Source organism: Mobula birostris, chromosome 6, assembly GCF_030028105.1.
Source record: "Mobula birostris isolate sMobBir1 chromosome 6, sMobBir1.hap1, whole genome shotgun sequence".
NCBI classification, from domain to species: Eukaryota; Metazoa; Chordata; class Chondrichthyes; order Myliobatiformes; family Myliobatidae; genus Mobula; species Mobula birostris.
The window spans coordinates 117,171,428-117,197,051 of record NC_092375.1 but is presented as its reverse complement, the minus strand read 5'-3'; the positions used below and the strand labels follow the sequence as shown (position 1 = coordinate 117,197,051).

General features: G+C 48.4%; 1 protein-coding gene across 11 annotated transcripts in view; it reads left to right on the top strand.

The window, feature by feature from the left end:
* LOC140199300 (tensin-1-like) overlaps positions 1-25,624 on the top strand; it is a 416,856-nt gene that overhangs the window by 166,390 nt on the left and 224,842 nt on the right. For 7 of the 11 annotated variants that reach the window (XM_072261116.1, XM_072261119.1, XM_072261120.1 and 4 more), the window contains 5 exons: positions 909-950; positions 16,919-16,968; positions 19,271-19,442; positions 23,709-23,759; positions 24,202-24,324. In XM_072261116.1, the coding sequence (XP_072117217.1) occupies positions 909-950; positions 16,919-16,968; positions 19,271-19,442; positions 23,709-23,759; positions 24,202-24,324 (438 nt within the window). Of the gene's footprint in view, positions 1-908; positions 951-4,484; positions 4,819-16,918; positions 16,969-19,270; positions 19,443-23,708; positions 23,760-24,201; positions 24,325-25,624 lie in introns of those variants that run through there. The other 4 variants (XM_072261118.1, XM_072261126.1, XM_072261123.1 and 1 more) reach the window with 2 other exon arrangements.

Sequence of the window (25,624 nt, the reverse complement as noted above, 5' to 3'; positions counted from 1 at the left end):
TACAACACCGGAGGCCTTTCCATGTTGGTTCAGGTCAGTTTCGGAATCAATGCCCATTCCAGGGACAAAGCCAATTCCAGACTGGAGTGTGTCACGCACAACGTTTTAATGCCCCACTCCCCTGAAACCCAAGGGCTCACGTCAAGCTCGTGTGGCTTAAGGTGACGCGGGAGTGTAGTGGTTAGATCAGCGCCATTGCAGCGGCAGCGACTTGCGCTCAGTTCCCGCCGCTGTCCGTAAGGAGTTTGTACGTTCTCCGCATGGCCACCAGGTGCTGCTTTTTCCTCCCATGTTCCAAAGACGTGCGGGTTAGTAGGTTAATTGCTTACGTGGGCGTAATTGGACAGCATGGGCTCAGTGGGTCAGGGGGGCCTGTTACCATGCTGAGTCACTAAGAAGGTAACATACACAGTAGAAACCCCTGTGCCCCCTGGAATGATGACCTCCCATGTACGGAGTTAGATCCCGGTTGGATGAGTGACTAGGCTCCCCAAGTCCAAGGTCACGTTCAGTTTATTGTCATTCCACCGTATACTGCCAAACGAAACAACATTTCTCTGGACCAAGATGCACAACATAGTACTTATAACTCATGCGTAAGGTAACAGTTCCACTAGCAAATTAACAAATAATAAGGTGCATTTATGACACAAGTTAAAAAGGAAACAGGATAACGCTGCTGGCGGTGACAGCTGGGTGATGGCAGGGGTTTCAGATGTCCCATGGCCAGGGGTAGAAGCTGTTTCCCATCCGAACGGATGCTGATCATCTCGCATGAAGTATCTCCTTCAGCCCGGGGTTCTCCCCTTGTCCAGTCACGTTGCAACTCGGCTTCTGGTGTTCTGGCTGTTTGCGGTAAATGTCTCGCGGGAACATCGGTCTCAAACCAATGTGCTCTTTCTCTCCAGCCCTCCAGTGCCACGGTCCCACTCAACCATGTAGGCAGCACAGTGAGTACACTCCATTCAAATCTCCTCTTCCTCCTCCGTGGGCAGCACGGTAGCAGAGCGGCTGTGCATTCCTTTGCTGCGTTAGCAATTGCCGATCGGGCTTCGAGTCCAGCCGCTGGCAAGGAGTCTGCATGTTCTCCCCATGACAGTGTGGGTTTCCGCCGGGTGCCCTGGTTTCCTCCCACAGTCCACGTTCTCCCCATGACAGCGTGGGTTTCCGCCGAGTGCCCTGGTTTCCTCCCACAGTCTACGTTCTCCCCATGACAGCGTGGGTTTCCGCCGGGTGCCATAGTCCACGTTCTCCCCATGACAGCGTGGGTTTCCGCCGGGTGCCATAGTCCACGTTCTCCCCATGACAGTGTGGGTTTCCGCCGGGTGCCCTGGTTTCCTCCCACAGTCCACGTTCTCCCCATGAGAGTGTGGGTTTCCGCCGGGTGCCCTGGTTTCCTCCCACAGTCCACGTTCTCCTCATGACAGCGTGGGTTTCCATCGGGTGCCCTGGTTTCCTCCCACAGTCCACGTTCTCCCCATGACAGCATGGGTTTCCGTCGGGTGCCCTGGTTTCCTCCCACAGTCCACGTTCTCCCCATGACAGCGTGGGTTTCCGCCGAGTGCCCTGGTTTCCTCCCACAGTCCACAGGCGTACGGGTCAGCAGGTTAATTGGTCACGTGGGTGTTAGCATGATGCTTCATGGTGCCAGCTATCCGGTTCAATTCCTGCTGCTGTTCGTAAAGAGTTTGCAGGTTCTGTCACCACGTGGGTTTCCTCCACGTGCTCCGGTCTCTTCCTGCATTCCAAAGACGTACGCGTTAGTAAGTTGTGGGCATGCTATAGGCATGGCAACACTCGCGGGCTGCCCCCAGCTCATTGTCGGACGGTGTTGGCTGGTCATTGATGCAAACGGTGCATTCAGCTGCCTGTTTCGATGTTTCAGTATGCAGATTCAGATTTATTTATAATATGTACGTCGAAACAGACAGTGTACATCGTTCGTTTCAGCCTGACGACGTGCTTGCTGGGGGCAGCTTGCGAGCTTCCAGCGCCAACATAGCTTGCCTACATTGCCTGGCAGAACAGCACAAAATGTGACAAAGGAAGCTAAGGTTTAAAGATCTTTATATTTTTAATTGTCCCTCCTCGCCCCCACCCACCCCATCCTGACGGTGGAGTGTGTCTGTGTGTGTTGTCTGTAACAGGTTACAGACCAGTGACTGAAACCCTTTTATTAGAATCAGCATCTCGTTTATTACCACTGACAAAATGTCATGGAATTTGTTGTTTTGTAGCAGTACAGTACAAGACACAAAAATGACTCTAAATCACAAAATGAATACATAGTACAAAAGAGGAATAATGAGGTAATCTTCATGGCTCATGGACCGTACAGAAGGCCGATGGCAGATGGGGAAGAAGACACTGACTGTGGGTCTTCAGGCTCCTGTACTCCCTCCCTGATGGTGGTCATGATCCCTGGCGATGTCCCGGCTTGTGAAACTCTGTAATGATGGAGGCTGCCATCTTGAGTCACTGCCTCTTGTAGATGTTGCTGATGGTGGTGGAGGCTGTGCCCACAGTGAGGGCTGTGCCCGCGGTGACTCTACAGCCTAGCTTTGGGACACCAGGCTGACGTGTCCTCCACAGCTGGCGTGGTGGAAAAATTTGTTAACTAGGGACACAACATCGGGCCAGATGCTCCGATGGAAGGGAAATTCAAGTCCTGTTTGTTTACGGGAATGGATACTGCAGCCCACAACCCAGGGCAGAGTGGAGTGCCTTACTGAAAGTCCAGGCCACCATTACCCCGGCAATGATTGCTGGGGCATAGGACTGGGATCTTGCTGTGTACACATTTTCTCCCAGTGGAGCTCACTGGCTTCGATTTGGTTTCCTGAGCTGTTCGGCCTCCTGTGGTATGTTTAACATCCTTTATCTCCCTCCCTCCCTCCCTCAACTACGGGTCCCCTCACTCCCTCAGACTGTGAGACTCCCCTTCTCCCCCACTATCTTCCCCTCTCCTCCTCCCTCCCTCCCTCAACTATGTTCCCCTCCCTCACCTTCCCTCTCTCCCTCCTTCAAAATTTGAGATATCCCTCCCTGCTCAACTGTGGGAAATCCCTCTCTCTCCCAGACTGTGAGACGCTCCACCCCTCCCTCTCTTTCTCCCTCAACTGTGGGACCCCGCTCCTTCTCTCCCTCCCTCAAAATTTTAGATGCGCTCTCCTTTCCTCAACTGTGGGACCCTGATGACTCCCTGAGATTGTGGAACTCCCACTCCCTCTCTTCCTCCCTCTCCCTCCCTCCTCCCCCACCCTCTCTCTCTCTCTCTCACACACACACTCTACCTGTCTCTCTATCTCTCTCTCTCGCTCTCTCGCTCTCTCTCTCCGTCTCTCTCTTTCTCTCTCACGTGCTCTCCCTCTCACTCTCTCTGTCTCTCTCTTTCCCTCTCTCTCTCTTTCTCTCTGTCTCTCTCTCTCTCTCTTTCTCTCTCGCGCGCTCTCTCTCTCTCACTCACTCTCTCTGTCTCTCTCTCACACTCTCTCTTTCTCTCTCTCTCTCTCTCTCTCTCTCTGTCTCTCTGTCTCTCTCTCTCGCTCTCTCGCTCTCTCCGTCTCTCTCTTTCTCTCTTGCGGGCGCTCTCTCTCTCTCTCTCTCTCAAGCTTTTGGACACCCTCTCCTTTCCTCAACTGTGGAACCCTGCTCACACCCTCAGACTGTGGGACTCTCACTCCCTCTCTTCCTCCGGCTCTCCTCACTCTTCCCCTCCCACCTCCCTCTCTTCCACCCCCCCCCCACCTTCCCTCAACTGTGAAAACCTTATTCCCTCAGACTGTAGGACTCCCCTTCCTCACTTGTAGAACTCTCTTTATTTCTCTATCCCCCTCAATCTGTAGGGCACCCCCCCTCAAACTATGGGGCAACTCCTTCCTCCCTCCTCCCTCAAGCCATTGACAGCTCCTCTCTCTATCACTCAACCATGTCACACCCTCACTCCTTCAATCTATTGGACACTCCCTCCATCTCCCCAAACCGAGGAACCACGTCTACTAACCTCAGAAATCAATCCCCCTCCCAATCTCTCATGCTATGATCTGTGGGAACTCCCTCACTCACTCCTTCTCACATCCCTCCTCACCAGTGCCTCCCTCCTGGGGTCCTGCTCAGTTGCAGTAGGTCAGGGCTCCCGGCCAAGCCTGCCTCCTGTCGCTGGGAGTGTGAGGCTAGACCTGTGTTTCAGCTGGTGGTGTCATCGCGCACTACAGTACAGAAACAGGCCATTCAGCGCATCTGGTTCATGTCAAGCTGCCTAGTCCCATCGACCTGCATCCGGACCACAGCCCTCCATACCCTTCCCGTCCGTGTACCCGTCCAAACTTCCCTTAAACTTTGAGTGTGCGGTGAAAGGGTTAAGGATTTTTCATTTCCTGTCCCTGATGGGATGTGTTTGCGAGGTGGTTCTGTAATGGCATTAGAAGCAGTCAGCTGATACACGCCTGACCCGAGTCTTTGCTGGGTGTTGGGAAGGGAGGAGGGACGGTGCTGGGACCGAGGGGTGTTGGAGCAGTCTCGTAATTAACCCAGGCGGGGAAGAAAATGGGAGAGGAAGAAGGGACGGCTGCTGGTCGAGAGAGCCTGGGATGGACACTGGGCAATATGCTCCATGCAGTCTGTGTGCCCTGCTAAACATGATCAGTCTGTGGCTCCGAGATACGAAGCCTCAAGGCAGCCAGAGAGCACCTGGGGGAGAGGCGTCTGCTCCCTGACCCTGGGCTTGTAGATCAAGGCACAGAGACAACGAGAGAGAGAGAGACAGAGAGAGAGAGAGAGATCATGTCCCGCAGATGGAGTTGGAAAGATATCTCACAGGTACTGGGACAGGGAGGGAGGGGATGGATGGGAGATGCATCTGGGATGGGTGTGGGAAGAGAGGGGCGGAGAAAGGGAGCGATAAGGAAGAAGGGAGAGAGAAGGAAGGTGAGAGGGAAGGAGGGGGTGGTGGTGTGAGGGAATGGGGAGGGAAGGAGGAGGGTTGGCATGAGGGAATGGGGAGGGAAGGAGGCATATGAAGAAAAGGTGAGGTGCAGTCCGGGTGACGAACAGGGAGAGGGCAGAGAGCAGTGGGTGAGTGGGAGGGAGAAAGCTGCGAGAGAGAGGGAGAGAGAGAGAGAGTGAATCTGCAGCAGGAAACTCTGACCGACATATGGAAGACTTTAGCCGAGTTTTCCTGGCAGAGAACACTGAATGATTTTCCAAGTTTGGCTGCTCAGGATGAAGTTTCCAGGCTCCATCCCGGAGCGAAGTCTCAGCAGCCCCTCCCTGAGAGGCTTGACTCAGTGCCGGAGCCTCTCTCAGATGCTGAATGGCCCCCTTAATGGACATGCAGTTCACACTTATTGATGGAGGTGGGGTTCGGTGGGATAATTCGTGTCTGGGGATGGTGAGAGAGTGAAGCGAGAGGCTGAAGAAACAGCTACATGTCTTCTCTCTCCCTCTCTCTCTCCCCTCTGTATGTCTGTGTATCTCTGTTTTTCTCTCCTTCTGTCTGTCTCTCTGTCTCTCCGTCGCTCTGTCTCTCTCTCTGTCTCTCTGTCTGTCTGTCCTCTCTCTCTTCTCTATCTGTTTCTGTGAATCTCTATCTCTCTCTCACTGTCTCTTCTTCTCTGTCTCTCTCTGTCTCTCTCTCTCTCTTTCTCTCCTCTCTCTTTGTCTCTGTCTCTCCCTCCTCTCTTTCTCTGATCTCTCTTCGCCTCTCTCCCTCTCTCCTCTCTCTTTCTTTCTCCCCTCCCTTTTCTCTCTCTATATATCACTTTATATATGTATCTGCAGTTTCCTTCCCCAGTCTGAAGACGTACCAGTCAGTAGTTAATTGGTCATTGAAAGTTGTCCGTGATTCAGTTAGGGTTAAATTGGAGGATTGCTGAGCGGTGCCTCTTGAAGGGCTGAATGGCCTACTCCGTGCTGTATCTCGAAATAATTAAATAGTAAGAGGCATGTGACACACAGCCCACCCTAGTCTGTCCAGGGCTGCTGATCACATCGTTCCAAACTACAAACATGCCCCAGGGATGAGAATGGAAAAGTTCAGACTATGACTAGGTCTCTTCCCACTAATTCCAAAATATAATTCAACCTCGATTCAGGTCATTGGTTTAAGGTGAGAGGGTGAAAGTTCCAAAGAGTTGTGCGGGACAAGTTTTTTACACAGAGAGTGGTGAGTGCCCGGGTGGCAGTGCCACGCTTTACAGTGCCAGCGAGCAACAATCTGTGTTTAATTCACGCCGCTGCCTGCAAGGAGCTTGTATGTTCTCCCGGTGACTGCGTGGGTTTCCTCCGGGTGCCCTGGTTTCCTCCCACATTCAGACGTACGAGTCAGGATTAGTAAGTCGCGGGCGTGCTGTGGTGGCGCAGGAAGCTTGGCGACGTTCGTGGGCTGCCCCTGGCACATCCTGAAGCTGTGTTGGTCGTTGATGTAAACAACACATGTGACTGTATGTTTTGATGTTTCGGTGTTTGATTTACAAGTGACAAATAAGGCTAATGTTTGAATCTTTGGTGGAGGCGTTTAAGTGGCTGTAGGACAGGTGCATAGATGCGGGGGGAATGGGAAGATTGTGGTTAGCATAGAGATGATGGGCCAGAAGGCCTGTTCCTGTGCTGTACTGTACTGTTCTGTGTTAGAATATAGAACTGACAACACAGAACCTAGAACAGTACAGCACAGTACACACCCTTCGGCCCGCAAAGTGTTGAGCAGACATTTTAAAATCAATCTAGCTCTTAGAGCCCTCTGTTCTTCTATCATCCATGTACCTATCTGAGAGTTCCTTGTATGTCCCAAATGTATATGCCTCGACTCCTCACCACTCTGTGTGATAAAATCTTACCTCTGACACCCCCTTGAGACTTTCCTCCCAAATTCTTAAAGTCACGTCTCCTCATATTAGCCATTACTGCCCTGGGACAAAGTCTCTGGCCGTCCCCTCTGACAACTGCTGATAACTATAACCCTCTGGGTCAGTGAGGGTTAACCTCCTGTCTGTCATACTCTGCCCTGTTAACCCTTGCAGGGGTGTGGTTGTGGTGCGTTTCTGCTTCTTGATCAGTCTGGTGAGATCCTGGCGGGAGAGGTGTTGCACTCGGCTTGCCTGCCATGCTCCCCAAGGACAGACGGCCCAAGGCATCAGCGGAAATGTGTGCCCTTCTCCTTGCCGTGCGCTTGTCCCACAACACCAGCCCGGCCAGCAGAACCTTTCTCTCGTTGTCACCAGCCAGACGGCGAAAAGCTGTCATTGTGAACACAAGACGTTTAGCAGGTGCTGCAAATCTTGAGCAACACACACGGAATGCTGCAGGAGCTAAGCTCAGCAGGTCAAGCAGCATCTATGGAGAGGAACAAACGGTCGGTGTTTCGGGCCATTTAAGTCCAAGTGAAGCATCTCAGCTTGAGGTGTTGACTGTTGATGGTTCTGTAGCAGTGGGCGTTGAGGAAGGGCAGGGTGTCAGAGTTTAACTGATGGGCAGTCCTTCAGCACCGGCGTCTCAGACATTCACTGACGTGCTGCTGGTGTTGAAGGGCACGGGATTGGAATGAGGTCAACAGGGGTTCTGTTTGGGGTCATAATACGCTGTGGGTCACCAGGAGAAATGTGGAATTAAATATATGGAATCAGAGTCAGAATCAGGTTTATTATCACTGGCATGTGACGTGAATTTGTTAACATAGCAGCAGCAGTTCAATGCAATACATGATAATATAGAAAAAAGTGTAAATAAATCGGACAGTCATATTGGGAGACCATTCTTCCCACTAAATCTATCAGTACCTGTAACAACTGACAAACTGCTTCGACCCCTGTAAATACTGATGCTTGCCCCATGACCCCTGTAAATACTGACCCTCTCCCCTTGACCCCTGTAAATACTGACCCTCTCCCTCTGACCTCTGTAAAACTGACCCTCTCCCTCTGACCCCTATAAATACTGATCCTCACCCCTGAGCTCTGTTAATACTGACCCTCTCCCCTTGACCCCTGTAAATACTGACCCTCTCCCTCTGACCCCTCTAAATACTGACCTTCTCCCTCTGACCCCTATAAATATTGACCCTCACCTTCTGACCCCGTTAATACTGACCCTCTCCCTCTGACCCCTGTAAATACTGACCTTCTCTCTCTGACCCCTATAAATATTGACCTCGCCTTCTGACCCCTGTTAATACTGACCCTCTCCCCTTGACCCCTGTAAAACTGACCCCCTCCCTCTGAACCCTGTAAAACTGACCCTCTCCCTCTGACCGCTATAAATAGTGATCCTCACCCCTGAGCACTGTTAATACTGACCCTCTCCCCTTGACCCCTGTAAATACTGACCCTCTCCCCATGACGTTTGTAAATGCTGACCCTCTCCCTCTGACCCCTGTAAAATGACCCTCTCCCCATGACCCCTGTAAAACTGACCCTTTCCCAATGACCTTTGTAAATACTGACCCTCTCCCTCTGACCCCTGTAAATACTGACCCTCTCCCTCTGACCCCTGTAAAACTGACCTCTCCCTCTGACCCCTGTAAAACTGACCCTTTCCCAATGACCTTTGTAAATACTGACTCATTTTTTGTGACCTCATATGAATCAAAATCAGAGTCAGGTTTATTATCACTCTTCTAGGTGTTGAATATTTTGTTTTACGGCAGCAATGAGCACAATTCCTAGGATGTTACTGTGAGTTTATGTGTGTAAACCCTAGACAGGGCAACAGGAGAGCTACCAGGATACTTCCATGATTAGAGAACACGTGTTATGAAGGTTGGTGGAGTGAGCTCGGGCTTTTCTCTCTGGAGCGAAAGGGGACCAAAGGTGATTTGAAAGAGGTGTACAAGGTGATTAGAGGGATAGATTGAGTCTACAGCCAGAGACGTTTTCCCAGGGCCGAAATGGTTAATACGAGGGGGCATAATTTTAAGGTGATTTCAGTAAGTATAGGAGGATGTCGGAGGTTAAGTTTTTTACATGGGGAGTGGTGGGTGTGTGAGAGAGGCAGATACATTAGGGGCATTTAAGAGACTCTTAGACAGACCCTCTGGATGATAGAAAACTGGGGGGCCACGTAGGAGGGAAGGGTTAGATTGATCTCAGAGTAGGTTGAAATGTCAGCACAGCATCATGGTCTGAAGAGCCTCTACTGTACTGTACTGTTCTGTGGTCTGTGTAAGTTACAACAAGAAATATTTCTAAAATATGTAAATAGTGCAAAGAGAAAATGAAATAGTGAGGTAGTGTTCATGGGTTCACGGACTGTTTTGAAATCTGATGGTGGAAGGGAAGAAGCTGTTCCTAAACTGTTGAGTGTGTGTCTTCAGGCTCCTGTGCCTCCTCCCTAATGGTAGCAATGAGAGGAAGGCATGTCCTGGATAGTGAGGGTCCTTAATGATGGAAGCCGCCTTTCTGAGGCATCGCCTTTTAAAGAGAGTAGAGAGTAAATATTAACCCTCTTCCTGTGACCTCTTTAATTACTGACAGTCTCCCGCTGAGACAATATAAATATTTGCACACTCGATAAAAATGCTGTAAATGCTGACATTTTCCCAGTGAGCTCATTGTAAATAAGATTAATCTCCCTGTCAGCACCTAGAAATGTTGCATCCTCCCAGAGACGTGAGACATCCACTGTCCATTTCTCTTCACAGGTACTGCCCAACCCACTGAATTTCTCCAACGTTTACTGTGTTTCCCCAACGTTTACCGTGATTCCCCCAGTTTAGTGTGTTTCCCCAACGTTTACTGTGATTCCCCCAATTTAGTGTGTTTCCCCCAGTTTAGTGTGTTTCTCCCAAAGTTTAGTGTGTTTCTCCAAAGTTTACTGTGTTTCCCCAACGTTTACTGTGATTCCCCCAGTTTAGTGTGTTTCCCCCAAGGTTCAGTGTGTGTTTCCCCCAACGTTTACTGTGATTCCCCCAGTTTAGTGTGTTTCCCCCAAGGTTCAGTGTGTGTTTCCCCCAACGTTTAGTGGGTTTCTCCAATGTTTACTGTGATTCCTCCACTGCTACAACCCCCACTCTCTCTATCTCTACGCCACTACACGCCCCACCTACTCCAGGTGTCCATCCTGTAAATCCTGCCTCAGCTGATCCCGGTACGTCGACAGCTTTTCTGAAATAAGTCCAGTTTATTCTAGATGTCCACACCAAAGCCCATGCTACTGTTGCACAGCCTCCCTAACTGTTTACCAGTTGCTCCAGCAACAGAACATTCAATATGGAACATAGATCAGAACAGTGCAGCACAGAACGGCTCCTTCAGCCAATTCCAACCAATATAAACCTGCTCTGTAATCAATCTAACCATTCCCTTGACACAGTCCATAATCCTCTACAGTTTACTACTATTCATGTGCCTACCTGAAAGTTTCTTACATGTCCCTACTCTATCTGTATCCACCACCACCCCTGGCAGGGCATTCCACGCACCCACCACTCTCTGGGTTTTAAAAAAAAGCTATCTCTGAAATCCCTTTGAAACTTCCCTACACTCTCTTTAAACAATGTCCAGTGTCCCGTAGTGTTGGCCATTGCTGCGCTGGGGAAAAGGCACTGACTGTGCACTCTGTCTATAACTCTAACTTTCTTTTATACTTTATCAAGTTGTCTTTCATACTTTGGTAAATTGGTTTATCATTGTGATACTGTACAGAGATTCAGTGAAGATTTGCCTTGCAAACTGTTCCTTCAGATCAATTCATCACCCAGTGTATTGAAGTAGAACAAAGGAAAACAATAACAGAAAGCAGGGTAAAGTGTTGCAGTTACAGAGAAAGTGTGGTGCAGGTAGACAATCAGGTGCAGGATTATAACGAGGTAGATAGTGAGGTCAAGACCCCACCTTAACGGACAAGAGTCTGATAGCGGTGGGATATGAAGACGATCTTGAGCATGGTGGTACGTGTGTTGTGCTCTTGTATCTTCTGCCCAATGAGGAGAGCATGTCTAGACAGAGACCATGGAGGGGAGACTGGTTCCTGTGATGTGCTGAGCTGCATTCACAACTCTCTGCAGTTTTTTGTGGTCACGTGCAGAGCAGTTGTTGTACCAAGCTGTGATGCATCCAGATAGGAAAGGTAAAAACCTAGCTCGCTCAACTTATCCTTATAAGACATGCTCTAATCCAGGCAGCATCTTGGTAAATCTCCTTGGCACCCCCTCTAAAGCTTCCACATCTTTCCTATAAGGAGGGAGCAAGAACTGAACACAATACTCTGTGTGGTCTTTTGTAGAGCTGCAACGTTACCTCACAGCTCTTGAACTCAATCCCCCATCTAATGAAGGCCAACACACTTCCTTAACCATCCTATCAACTTGCGTGGCAACTTTGAGTGATTTGTGGACATGGACCCCAAGATCCCTCTGTTCCTCCACACTACTAGGAATCCTATCATTAACCTTGTACTCAGCGAAGTTCCACCTTCCAAAATGAATTGCTTCACACTTTTCTATGTTGAACTCCATCTGCCATTTCTTAGCCGAGCTCTGCATCCTATCGATGTCCTGTTGTAACCTTCTCCACTGCACAACTCCACCAACCTTCGTGTCATCAGCAAACTTACTAACCTACCCTACTACTTCCTCATCCAAGTCATTTATAAAAATCACAAAGAGCAGGGGTTCTCATAACAGATCCCTGTGGAACACCGCTGGTCACAACCTCCATCTACTATATCCCTCTATGCTTCCATGGTCAAGTTAATTCTGACTTGCGTGGTTGAGACTTCCCCACAGGCAAGTCTCCCTGGATCCCATGCCTCCTGACTTTCTGAATGAACCTACCATGGGGAATTTCAAATGCCTTACTGAAATCCATGCACTGCTCTACCTTCATCAATGTGTTTTGTCACTTCTTTGTAAAACACTGGCTCGTGAGGCATGAGCTGCCCCTCACAAAGCCATGCTGACTGTCCCTAATCAGGCCATGCTTCTCCAAATGCTCTAAGTCCTGTCTCTAAAAATCCTCTCAATTAGATTGCCCACTACTGAAATAAGACTCACTGGTCTATAATTATCCCTACTCCCTTTCCTGAACAAAGGAATAACATTTGCCACCCTCCAATCATCTGGTCCTGTCCTTGCAGGTACCTCTTCCCTCAAGTAACCTGGGGTATATCCCCTACAGCCCCTTGGACCTAACGGTCCAAGTGCTTTTCAGAAGTTCCAGCAAATCCTCTGTCTTAACCTCAACATATTTCAGCACAAGTCTGTTTTATACTGTCCTCACAAACATCAAGGTCCCTCTCACTGGGGACTAGAGAAGCAAAGTGTCCATTAAGGACCTCCTCACCTCCTTTGACTCCAGACACATGTTTCTTCTTTATTCATTGTCAGTCCCACCCTATATATCAAACATTTTGTTCATCTCTGATATACAGTATATCTGGAGCACAGGAGAATGAGTGGGGATGTGATAAAGAGAGACAAAAGTATGAAGGGTATAGGCAGAATAAATGAGAGCAGACTTTTTCCACTGAGGTCGGGCGAGGCTAGAATTAGAAGCTGTAGATTAAGGGTGAAAGGTGAGATATTTAAAGGGAACCTGAGGGGGAGCTTCTTCACTCAGAGGGTGGTGAGGGTGTGGAACGAGCTGCCAGCGGAAGTGGTGGATGTGGGTTTGATTACAACACTGAAGAGATGTGAAGGCTATGGTTCAGGTGCAGGTCGATGGGACTGGGGAGAACCTGATTAGCACAGACTAGATGGGCTGAAGGGTCTGTTTCTGTGCTGTAGTGTTCTATGACTCTATGACTATAATGTTTTTTTTAGATTTCTCAATGACTTGATAAACATGTAACCTCTCTCTCTCTCTTTCTCTCTCTATCTCTCTCCTTCTTTATCTCTCTCTTAAATCTCAAAGAGGTTTGAAGATTTGGCACGTTATCTAAATCTTTGACAAACTTTGGTAAATGCACAGTGGGAGCATCACAGCCCGGTATGGAAACTCCAATGCCCAGGAAATGAAAAGTCCACAGAAAGTGATGGATAAGCTCAGTCCGTCACAGACAAAATTTCCTCACCATTGAGTACTTCTACAAGAAGCACTGCCACAAAAAAGCAGCATCCATCATCAAGGACCCCACCATCCAGACCGTGCTCCCTTCTCTCTACTACCATCAACCATGAGGTACAGGAGCCTTAGGTCCCACACCACCTGGTTCATGAATAGTTGTTACCCTACAACCATCAGGTCCTGAACTGATGTGTGTAACATCACTCATTTCACCTCTGGGCTGATTCCACAACCTACAGACACTTTCAATGATCCTTTTCAACTTACATGTTCAGTATTATTTTATATTTGCACAATTTGATTTATCTGACACTTACTAAAAAGTAAAACAGTATAGTGCAGCAAAAAATGAATCGGAAATCAGAAGATTGGGAAGCTTTTAAAAACCAACAAAAGGCAACTAAAAAGATATTAGGAGAGAAAAGATGAAATATGAAGGTAAGAGAGCCAATAATATCAAAGAGGATATCAATAGTTTTTATCGGATATATGAAGAGTAAAAGAGAAGTGAGAGTGGCTATCAGACCGTTGGAAAGTGATGCTGTGGAAGCAGTAATGAGGAATAAAGAAATGGAGGACAAACTTAGCAAGTATCTTGCATTGGTCTTCCCTGTGTAAGACGCTAGCATAAACTCGAGTGTGTCAGGGGGCAGAAGTGAGCGTAGCTGCTATTTCTCAGGAGAAGGTGCTTGGGAAGCTGAAAGGTCTGAAGGTAGATAAGCAATCTGGACCAGATGGACTACACCCCAAGGTTCTGAAAGAGGTAGCTGAAAAGATTGTGGAGGCATTAGTAACGATCTTTCAAGAATCAATAGATTCTGGCATGGTTCTGGAGGACTGGAAAATTGCAAATGACAAGGGAGGGAGACAGAAGAAAGAAAATTATAGGCCAGTTAGTCTGACTTCAGTGTTTGGGAAGATGTTGGAGTCAACCATCAAGGATGAGATTTGTTAACAATATAAAGCACGTGATAAAATAGGCCAAAGTCAGCATCATTACATGACAAATCTGCTGGAATTCTTTCAGGAAATAACAGCCAATATAGTGGATGTTGTTTACTTGGATTTTCAGAAGGCTGTTGACAAGGTGCCTCACATGAGGCTACTTAACAAGATAAGAGCCCATCATATTTCAGGAAATTTACTGGTATGGATAGAAGATTGGCTGACTAGCAGGAGGAAAAGAGTGGGAATAATGGAGGCCTTGCAACACGCACAAAATGCTGGAGGAACTCAGCAGGCCAGGCAGCATCTATGGAAGAGTATTGTCAATGTTTCGGGCTGAGACCCTTGGACAGGACCCTTGCCTGGCATGCTGAGTTCCTCCAGAAATTTGTGTGTGTTGCTTGGATTTCCAGCATCTTCAGATTTTCTCTTGTTTTTATAATAGACAATAGGTGCAGGAGTAGGCCATTCGGCCCTTCAAGCCAGCACCACCATTCACTGTGATCATGGCTGATCATCCACAATCAGTACCCCATTCCTGCCTTCTCCCCATATCCCTTGACTCCGCTATCTTTAAGAGCTCTATCTAACTCTTTCTTGAAAGCACCCAGAGAATTGGCCTCCACTGCCTTCTGAGGCAGAGCGTTCCACAGATCCACAACTCTTTGGGTGAAAAAGTTTTTCCTCAACTCTGTTCTAAATGGCCTACCCCTTATTCTCAAATTGTGGTCTCTGGTTCTGGACTCCCCCAACATCGGGAACATGTTTCCTGCCTGTAACGTGTCCAATCCCTTAATAATCTTATATGTTTCAATCAAATCCCCTCTCAGCCTTCTAAATTCCAGTGTATACAAGCCCAGTCGCTCCAATCTTACAACATATGACAGTCCTTCCATCCCAGGAGTTAACCTCGTGAACCTACGCTGCACTCCTTCAATAGCTAGAATGTCCTTCCTCAAATTTGGAGACCAAAACTGCACACATGGATAATGGAGGTCTTGTCTGGCTGGCTGCTGGTGACTAGTGGTGTTCCGCAGGGGTCAGTGTTGGGACCACATCTTTTTACATTATATGTCAATGATTTGGGTGACTGAATTGATGGCTTTGTGGCTAAGTTTGAGGATTATACATAGGTGGAGAGGCAGCTAGTGCTGAGGAAGTGGGGAGGCTGTAGACAGATTGGGAGGATAGGCAAAGAAGAGGGAGATGGAATATAATGTAGGGAAGTGTATGGTCATGAACCCTAATGCATTAAACCATACCCATGAATACAGCCAAATGAAACAGCATTCCTCTCAGGCCAAGGTGCAAAACACAGAACCAACAGTCACACACAATAAAAGGCACTTATAATTATGATAGCAGAAAAACAAACTTACAAAAAAAATCCAAAAATTAATAATAATCTAACCCAAGTGCCTGAGTGTCATGGCCGGAAGATTGATGGTGAATGGGATGTTGTCCGGGAGCCATGTTTCCGCAAGAACAAACTGCAGCAGTTCCTCATCTCACACTAGTGCAGCAGCAGCCAAACACAATCCAGCTTGTCTTTCCAGTACTGACCACTGGAGAGCAGCACTGACGGAGAGGCCAGCCCCAAATCCAGTATGAAATCCAGCAACACACAGCCAGCCCGGACGTCTCTTTCCCTGGCGGCCGCAACAGCCGCCAGGGCCTGGTCCGCGTCACAACTGAAGCCAAGCCGCACAGCTCCCCCACCAATGAGCCAGTGAATCACACTCATAGTATCCTACATTCCCAATGTCCAAAAGGGTCCTGTGATCATAATAAAAATGTCAGAGACAATCATTTGCAATATTGCGCACTGCCTCTGGTGCTTTCTTCCCTGAGTGGTTGAAGAAGGCTGCGACGCGGTGCAAAACAAGTCCAGCTGCACCGCTATCGAGCAACTCACTGATGAGGTAGACCTGCAGTACTTGTTCTTCATTTCCAGCAGTGACTTGCGATCCCAAAAAAGACATAAAGGACGAACAAATAACACTGGACATAACACACATAAAGGACAAAGGTAGAAGGAATAAAGGGATAGACCATTCTCCAAGTTGCAAAGGGACTTGGGAGTCCTTGTGCAGGATTCCCAAGGTTAATTTTGCAGGTTGAGTTGGTGGTGAGGAAGGCAAATGCAATGTTAGCATTCAATTTGAGAGAACTGGAATATAAAAGTAAGGATGTATTGCTGGGGCTTTATAAGGCACTGATCAGACCTGACTTGGAGTATTGTGAGCAGTTTTGGGCTCCTTATTAAGATGTGCTGGCATTGAAGAGGATCCAGAGGAATTTAATGAAAGTGATCCCATCAATGAAAGGGTTAATGTTTGAGGAGCACTTGATGATGTCGGCCCTGTACTTGCTGGAGTTTAGAAGAATGAGTTGGGGGTGGATCTCATTGAAAACGTATTGAATATTGAAAGATCTAGGTAGAGTGGTCTTGGAGAGGATGTTTCCCATAGTGGGGGTATTCAGGATCGGAGGGCACAGAGTCAGAATCGACAGATGCCCATTTAGAGTGGAGAAGAGAAGGAATTTTTTTACCTAGCGGGTGGTAAATCTGTGGAAATCATTGCCATGGACAGCTGCGGACACTGCCAAGTTAATGGGTATATTTAGAGCGAGGGTTGGTAGGTTCTTGATATGTCAGGGTGTCAAAGGTGACAGGTAGGAGAATGGGGTTGAGAGGGATAGTAAATCAGCCATGATGGAATGGTAGAGCAGAATCAATGGGCTGAGTGGCCTAATTCTGCTGCAATGCCTTATGTTTTTTTGTAAGTCTTTGTTTTTGTATACTGTGGATTTTCATAAATTCTATTCTATTTCTTTATTTTCCTGTAAATGCCTGCAAGAAAATGAATCTCACAATAGTATACAGTAACATATACGTATTTCGATAATAAACTTACTTTGTGGACTCTCTCTTTCTCTCTCTCTCATGCTCTCACTCTCTCTTTCACTCATAGGGCTCTGCAAGGTCTACCAGGAGTCTTCCATCACGACACAGACCCTCCAGGTAAGGAGCATACCCAGCTCTCCAGCAGCCTCAGACTGACCTCACCACACAGGCTGCTGTTCAGAGGATCAGTGCCCCGACAGCAGTGCCATAGCTCTGTGCTGAGCAAGCTGCTCATCAGTGTGTGTCAGAGAGAGAGAAAGAGAGTGTGAGAGAGTGAATGTGAGAGAGAGTGTGAGAGAAAGAGTGAGAGTGTGAGAGAGAGTGAGAGTGTGTAAGAGAGAGACAGTGTATGTAAGAAAGAGAGTGTGGTGTCTGTGTGAGAGAGTGTGTGAGACAGAGAGGTTGAGAGTGTGTGTGAGAGAGAGTGGGAGTGTGTGTAAGAAAGAGAGTGTGGTGTGTGTGTGAGAAAGTGAGAGTGTGAGAGAGAGAGTGTGTGTGAGAGAGAGAGTGGGAGATTGAGAGTGTGGTGTGTGTGAGGGAAAGAGAGTGCGTGACAGAGAGTGAGAGTGTGATGTGTGTGAGAGAGAGTGAGGGCGTATGTGAGAGAGAGTGTAGGTGGTGTATGTGCGAGAGAAAGTGAGAGTGTGGTGTGTATGTCAGAGAGAGTGAGACTGTGTGAGGGAGAGTGAGAATGTGGTATGTGTGTATGTGTAAGTTTGTGTGAAAGAGAGAGTAAGTAAGAGTGCGTGAGAGAGAGTGTGTGAAACAGAGAGTGTGAAAGAGAGAGTGTGTGAGAGTGTGTGTGTGTTTGGAGCATGTCTGCCAATCAGAGTGGGCACATACTCAGCAGGTCTGTCTCTGTGTCCATGTCTGAGTGTGTACCTGGTCAGTATGGGTAGGTGGATGTCTGTCAGAGTACTCAGCAGGTCTGTCTCTGTGTCCGTGTCTGAGTGTGTACCTGGTCAGTATGGGTAGGTGGATGTCTGTATCCATGGCTGGATCTGGAGCCAATTCTCAAATTCCATCAACTTCAGGTAACGCTGCTTCTCGTCCTGTGGGAGATGATTTCCCTGCCCATTGGTTGGAGAAATTGTCTGGAATGAATCAGGAAACTTGTAAAATGGGAAGTGATTTAATCCGATGGAATTTAAACCTTGGATCATTGTTTTTGCCAACGGCTGAAATGCATGGAATTGTTGGGCTATTTCCTCAGGTTAATCATTGCATAACTTATTTACCGAGTGTGAGTGATCTGCAGCTCGGTCACAGGCGACATGGTCACTGTGTTAAGCCGCTGGAATCTGTGGTCGCAAGATGGTAGCAAGGCACTCAAGAGACAAATTCCAAGATGACGCCGAGCTGTGGTCTACGTCAGGGTCGCAGTTTAGGTTTCTTTTTTCTTTTTTTTTCAGTTCGTAAGGATGGTTTGGGGAACAGGGAGAGGAGTTGGGGGTCAGATTAGTGTTTAGGGACAGGGGCGCCTCGGTAACATAGTGGTTAGCTCAATGGTATTACAGCTCGGGGCGTCAGAGTTCAGAGTTCAGTTCTGGTGTCCTCTGCAAGAAAGTTTGTACGTTCGTCCCGTGTGCGTGTGGGTTTCCTCCCACAGTCTAAAGGTGTACCGGTCAGTAGGTGAATTGGTCATTGTAAATTGTCCCTTGTTTAGACTAGGGTTAAACAGGTGGGTTGCTAGGTGACACCGTTCGTTAGGCCGGACGGGCCTGTTCCATGCTGCATCAATAAATAAATAAGATTAGCAGACAGGACGGAGCCTAAGCTTCTGCTCCACATTCTAAGCCAGTGACATGGAAGAGGTCAATGTTGAGCCAGGAAACTAGTGAGGACGAGGGTGGGGAGGGGCCCTGGGTGTGCAGGCCAGTGAGACCAGAGTTTGAGGCCTAGTACTCAAGGTCCTGTCATCAGTGAGTCTGGTGCTCGAACCCTAGAGTTCAGGCCCTCATTTGTCATCATCTGCAAGTCCTGGGCTGAAACCAAAGATTGAAGCCAGAGGGTTGATTGGAATTCCAGATCGAAGGATGATTGGGAGTCCAGAAGGTAATGTCTGTGGCCGGAGCCCCAAGCCTGCGAATCTCTGCTGGGAAGTCGAAGGCCCAATGTTGGAAAATCTACGAATCCACTGGAGGCTGAAGATGGCCTGACCTGGAGTTAGAGGGCTGTGTATGAGTGTGTGTGGGTGGGAGGTAGGATCGAGGCTTGTTTTGCTGTTGTTTTTCTGCTTGGTATGCTGTGTTTTGTTTTGTTCTGTGGTCCGCTGCCGAGGATTGTGGACATGCCATGTTGGTGCCACAATGTGCGGTGACACGAGTCATAGAACACCACAACACAGAAAAAAACCCTTCAGCCCAGCTGGCCTTTGCCAAACTATTCACTGTACATTTCACTCTCTGTTTTGATGTAGGAGTGTGAGCCTCACTCAGACGATGGAGGAGAAGTCAGACCTTCACCTGACGTACATCACCGAGCGAATTATCTCCGTCACGTTTGCCAATGGGGTGGACGAGCAGAGTTACTATGACAACTTGAAGGAGGTGGCCCAGATGCTGATGTCCAAACATGGCGAGAATTATCTAGTTAGTTCCTTATTGTTTTCTCAGCTTTTGTGGTGATGATACCAACTCTGTATGTTCTCAATGTGAGTGTCCTGTCAAAAGCTCACAGGACAGGACTGCAAAGGGTGGTTAGACTGAAGCTCCCTCTACACTGATAGATCACACACTCCTGGAATCAGACACAGAGTGAAACTCCCTCTACACCATCCCATCACACACTCCCAGGGTCAGGCACAGAGTGAAGCTCTCTCTACACCGTCCCATCACACACTCCCAGGGTCAGACACAGAGTGAAACTCCCTCTACACTGTCCCATCACACACTCCCAGGATCAGACACAGAGTGAAGCTCCCTCCGCACTGTCCCATCACACACTCCCAGGGTCAGACACAGAGTGAAGCTCTCTCTACACTGTCCCATCACGCACTCCCAGGGTCAGACACAGAGTGAAGCTCCCTCTACACCATCCCATCACGCACTCCCAGGGTCAGACACAGAGTGAAGCTCCCTCTACACCATCCCATCACACACTCCCAGGGTCAGGCACAGAGTGAAGCTCTCTCTACACCGTCCCATCACACACTCCCAGGGTCAGACACAGAGTGAAGCTCCCTCTACACCATCCCATCACACACTCCCAGGGTCAGACACAGAGTGAAGCTCCCTCTACACCATCCCATCACACACTCCCAGGGTCAGACACAAAGTGAAGCTCCCTCTACATTATCCTGCCACAACTTGGATTGTTGAACATGAAACATAGAACATTACATCACAGGACAGGTGTTTTGGCCCATGTCGTTGTGGCAGTCTAATTAAATCAATCAAAAAGTCAAAGTCTGTCCCGAGCCTTGTGGCCCATCAGGCCGGTGCATTTGCCGGTTTCTGTGGCGTGAAGCGACTGAGAGTACGAGACTCCCCCCACCCCCGTATAGGATGCCAGTCTATCGTGAGGTTAACCCCCAGCATTTGCCGGTACCCATTTTCAGCTGGATGGACTGGAGCAGTGTGTGGTTAAGTGCCTTGCTCAAGGATACAACAGGCTGCCTTGGCCAAGACTCGAACCCCCGACCTTCAGATCGTGAGCCCAACACCCTAACCACTTATCAGTGACTCCTGTTAAATCTGATGCCTCTCTGCATATTGACTATATCCTTCCCCTCTGCATCTTCATGTACTTGTCTACACTTTGAAACTATTGGCTCTAAATAGTGTAAATTGTGGAATATTGAAGTGTTGTAAGAACATGATTCTGTAATAACTGAATGAACCTTGTTTGACCAAGGAAAATATTATATTCTATTTATCAGATCTTTGCCAGCTCACCTCATCTATCCCTGACCTCTGATGGGTTTTTGACAAGCACATTATCTGTTTCTCTCTCCACAGATTATTCCAGTCAAATTAACTCTTGCTTTTCTAGCATCACCTTGATTTCTCCAATTTCCAGTAATGTCTCCCCACCTCCTCCTTCTCTTTATCCATTCCCCATTCTAGCTCCCTCCCACACCTTCTCTTTCTCCAATAGTCCACTCTCCTCTCCTACCATATCCCTTCTTCTTCAGTCCTTTATCTTTTCTGCTTATCGACTCCCAGCTTCTTACTTTATCTTCCCTCCCCACCCTCTTTCCCTCTCACTTGTCATCTGCCAGCTTATACTCTTTTCCCTCCTCCCACCTTCTTAATCTGGCATCTCCCCCCTTTCTTTCCAGTCCTAACAAAGGGTCTCAGTATGAAATGTTGACTGGTTATTCCCCTCCATAGATGCTGCCTGACCTGCTGAGTTCCACCAGCATTTTGTGCATATTGCTCTGGATTTCCAGCAGCAGCACCTCTTGTGTTTATGATTTAGAAAGGAAAAGTTCTATCCATCAATCTGTCCTTGTAGGACAATCACCAAGGCAGGAATTGACGTGGTAAACCTTTAATGCCCCTGTATTCTCCCTTACATTGAGCAACCAGATCTGTAACGACTCCAATATTGCCTTTCTGCAGCGAGTTTTACTGAGAGTTCCGGGGCTGCAACAGACAGACACTGGCTATCACTATGTCATGAAATTAATTACTTGGTGACAGAAGGACAGTGTAATACATAAAAAAAAAACTATAAGTTACAATGAGAAATTTACAAAAAGTAAATAAGAACTGCAAAGAGAGAGCAAACCGGTGAGGAAATGTTCCTGGGTTCATGGTCCGTTCAGAAATCAGATGGTGGAGGGGAAGAAGCTGTTCCTGAAACATTGAGCGTGCATCTTCGGACTCCTGTACCTCCTCCCTGCTAGTAGGAATGAGGAGAGAGAATGTCCCGGATGGTGAGGGTGCTTGGGTGATCAAAGTGCTCAGCGTGTTGCTATAGTGATTTGGATTGTGGCAGTTGGTTCGAGAATTCGCTGCTCTTGAATCATTTGGAGTGGGACTTCGGGTTTCTGTATCCCCAACCCAGGCAGCATCTCAGAATCAGGTCTATTATCACTGACAAATTGTTAAATTTGTTCATGGATTGTTGCGTGTGGGTCTTCAGCCTCCTGATGGTAGTAATGAGAAGAAGGCATGTCCTGGGTGGCAAAAGTCCTTCATATTGGATGCTGCTTTGAAGCACTGTCTTTTGAACATGTCCTCGATGGCATGGAAGTTGCACCCATGATGGGGCTGTGTCTATGTGCCCCAAAGCCGAGTGCCAGGGAGGTGGTTTCTGCTGTGGATCTATTGTGGCAATAGGAGGCTCATCATTGGTTGGAGTCAACTATGAATGTTGCGTCTGAGTTCAGTATGCAAGCCAGGGCAGTACGATATAGAGACCAAGCTGTTGCCCCTGCAGCAGGCTTCCCCTCTCCACGCAGCTGATGAATCCAAAGGAAAGTTAGAGACTGATGCAGTTCAGCACCAGTGTGCCCCAGGAGTTGCCAGTCAGCATTGAACTCAGTGTAGGACTGCCTTGGGGACTCCAGCTCCAGATTTCTCCTCAAAGCCTTCCCCATCAGTGTGTATAGTTGCAAGGCAGCAAAGGTCTGAGATCAGAGTTTTTCTTCTGGATGAGCTGCCAAACACAGTTGATGAGCCCTATCTGCCCAGAGTGACTGGTTTAAAAGCACCAATACTCTTCTCCTGTCAGTAGAAATGGTTCTGCTGGGCTTAGGAACGAAGCTATACATGAAGGTTGGAAGCTGGACTTGGTTGTCAGAGGCTATTTGAGATGCATACCATTGGGAGCATTTAATAGATAGTGGGAGATCATCGCCACTACTCAAGCCTGGCTATGACAACCTTAAGGAACCAATGTGTGGTGGTAGGCACGCAGCAGAACTGGAGAATGGTGAACACCTTCAGCTGGTGAGGTGGTGAAAACTCTTCAGAGAAGGTTAACTGGATTGATACGTGACTGGTACCTTCAATGAGGGTTGTTGGACAGGCTGGGCTTGGATCTAGAATAATAAGCAAGTCAAATCCTGAGGGACATGCACAAAATGCTGGAGGAACTCAGCACGTCAGGCAGCATCGATGGAGGGGAATAAACAGTCGATGTTTCAGACTGAAACCCTTCATCAGGACCTGAAACGGGACATACAGGACCTGATCAAGGTCTTGGCCTGAAATGTTGACTGTTTATTCCCTTCATTGATGCTCCCCGACCTGCTGAGTTCCTCCTGCATTTTGTGTGTGTTACTCAAGATTTCCAGTATTTGCAGAATCTCTTGTATTTATGAGATCCTGGGGGGTTTGGACACGGTGAGTGTGGAAAGGATGTTCTTGACAATCCAGAACTTGAATAGAAGGGCTTTTCCTGAATTAAGGTGTGATTGTATTTATCTCAGAGGGTGGTGAGTATGTCATGACTCTTCAAAGGGTGTCGGGGGCAAGAGTCCTGGACCGTTTGAGAGGCCGGTTGTTGAGAGGCGTCAGGGTTGAAGTTACAGCCAGACGAGCCGGGGTTGTGGGGAAGGCCAGGTCCGATTCCACATGGTCCCGTGGGTCATTTGTAATGTGGCATATTCCCAGAGGGCATGGAGTGGGTGGATAAGGGAGGGGTGGATGGGTGGGTGGAGGCTGATGGGAAGGGCGTGCAGGGGTAGTGGGTGAAGGGTGGTTGGGGAGGGTGTTTGGGTGGGGAGGATGAGGAGGGATGAATGCGTGGGGATTTGATGGGGGAGGTTGTTTGCTTGCAAGGAGGGGTGGGTGGGAAAGGGGTGGACGGGGGAGGGATAGGCAGCCTGGATCGGGACGCGCAGGTCCAGAGGCTGCATTACTCGGCTTGGCCAGCGTTAACCTGTTTCCTGATCCCTCCTTCAGCTCTTCAACCTGTCGGAGAAACGGCGAGACATCGGGAAGCTCAACCCCAAGGTACGACTTTCGGAGGGAGGGAGGTAGGAAGGGGACAGAGAGGGGAGGGGCAGAGGAAGATGGAGGGGCACATGTGAAGGGATGGACAGAGGGGAAGAGCAAAAGGGGAATGAAGGGGCAGAGAGTGAGGAGGAGTGGGAGGGGCAGAGAGTGAAGGGAGGTGAAAGGAGGATGGTGGGGAGTAGGAACCCGCATAAAGAGGGAGGTGGTGGCATTCGGGGAGTGAGAAGAGGTGGGAGAAGAGTTTGAGGGTGGGGGTGAGTTTTGAGGTAGATGGTGGGAGATGGGGCTGGAGGTGTAGTGCGAGGCTGGGGTGAGGTGAGTATGCATGGTTGAGGGCGAGTGTGGGGCTCAGGGTGAGATCAGTCAGCCCTGTCCCTCTGCTGGGTGTTAGAAGGCCTCTGGCTCTCGCAGTTTGTCACAGGCGATTTGTTGACCACAGGTGGAGGACTTTGGGTGGCCGGACCTTCATGCACCCCCCCTAGACAAGATCTGCAGCATCTGTAAGGCCATGGACACCTGGCTCAATTCGGACCCCCAGCACGTCGTCGTCATTCATAACAAGGTGAGGACCCATATCCAAACGTTCCTCCTCTCCCCTGCGTCCCCGGGTCGTTCCAGCTTCCCAACTCCACACAGACATTGGAGAGGGTCCAGAGGTGGTTCACAAGAATGATCCCGGAAATGAAAGGGTTAATGCATTTGATGGCTCTAGGCAGGTACTTGCTGAAGTTTAGAAGAATGAGGGTGGAATCTCATTGAAACCTATCGATGTTGAAAGGCCTAAATAGAATGGATGTAGAGGAAATGTTTCCATAGTGGGGAACACCAGGACCAGAGGGCACAGACTCAGAATAGAGGGACATCCTTTTAGAACAGAGATGAGGAGGAATTAATTTAGCCAGAGAGTGGTGAATCCGTAGAATTCATTGCCACAGGTGGCTGTGGAGGCCAAGTCATTGGATGTACTTATGCTGGAAGTTGATAGGTTCTTGATTAGTCAGTGCGCCAAAGGTTATGGGAGAAGGCAGGAGGATGGGGTTTAGAGGAATAATAAATCAGCCATGATGGAACGGTGCAGCAGTTTCATTGTGTATATTTAAAGTGAGGTTGATAGGTGTTTGATCAGTAAGGGTGTTAAAGGTTATGGGGAGAAGGCAGGAGAGGTACAGTATAGTGAATTAACCATGATAGAATGGTAGAGCAGACTCAATGGGGTGAATGGCCTATTCTGCTCCTACGTCTTATGGTCCTATAGAACAAGGAAGTTCATGGTGATAAGCCCAGTTTTCCGGTGCTACTCCTGTGGTCAGGGAAAACAAAATCATTGTCAATGCGCCAACAGTCTCTTCCCTCACTTCCTGTAGTAAAACCATAGAACTATAGAACATTACAGCACAGAAACAGGCCTTTTGGCCCTTCTTGGCTGTGCTGAACCATTTTTCTGCCTAGTCCCACCTGGACCATATCCTTCCATATACCTCTTATCCATGTACCTGTCCAACTTTTTCTTAAATGTTAAAAGTGAGCCCGCATTTACCACTTCATCTGGCAGCACATTCCACACTCTTACCACTCTTTGTGTTAAGGGCCCCCCCCCCAATGTTCCCTTTAAACTTTTTCCCCCTCACCCTTAACTCATGTCCTCTGGTTTTGTTCTCCCCTTGCCTCAGTGGAAAAAGCCTGCTTGCATTCACTCTATCTATACCCATCATAATTTTATATACCTCTATCAAATCTCCCCTCATTCTTCTACACTCCAGGGAATAAAGTCCTAACTTATTCAACCTTTCTCTGTAACTGAGTTTCTCAAGTCCCGGCAACAACCTTGTAAACCTTCTCTGCACTCTCTCAACCTTATTAAT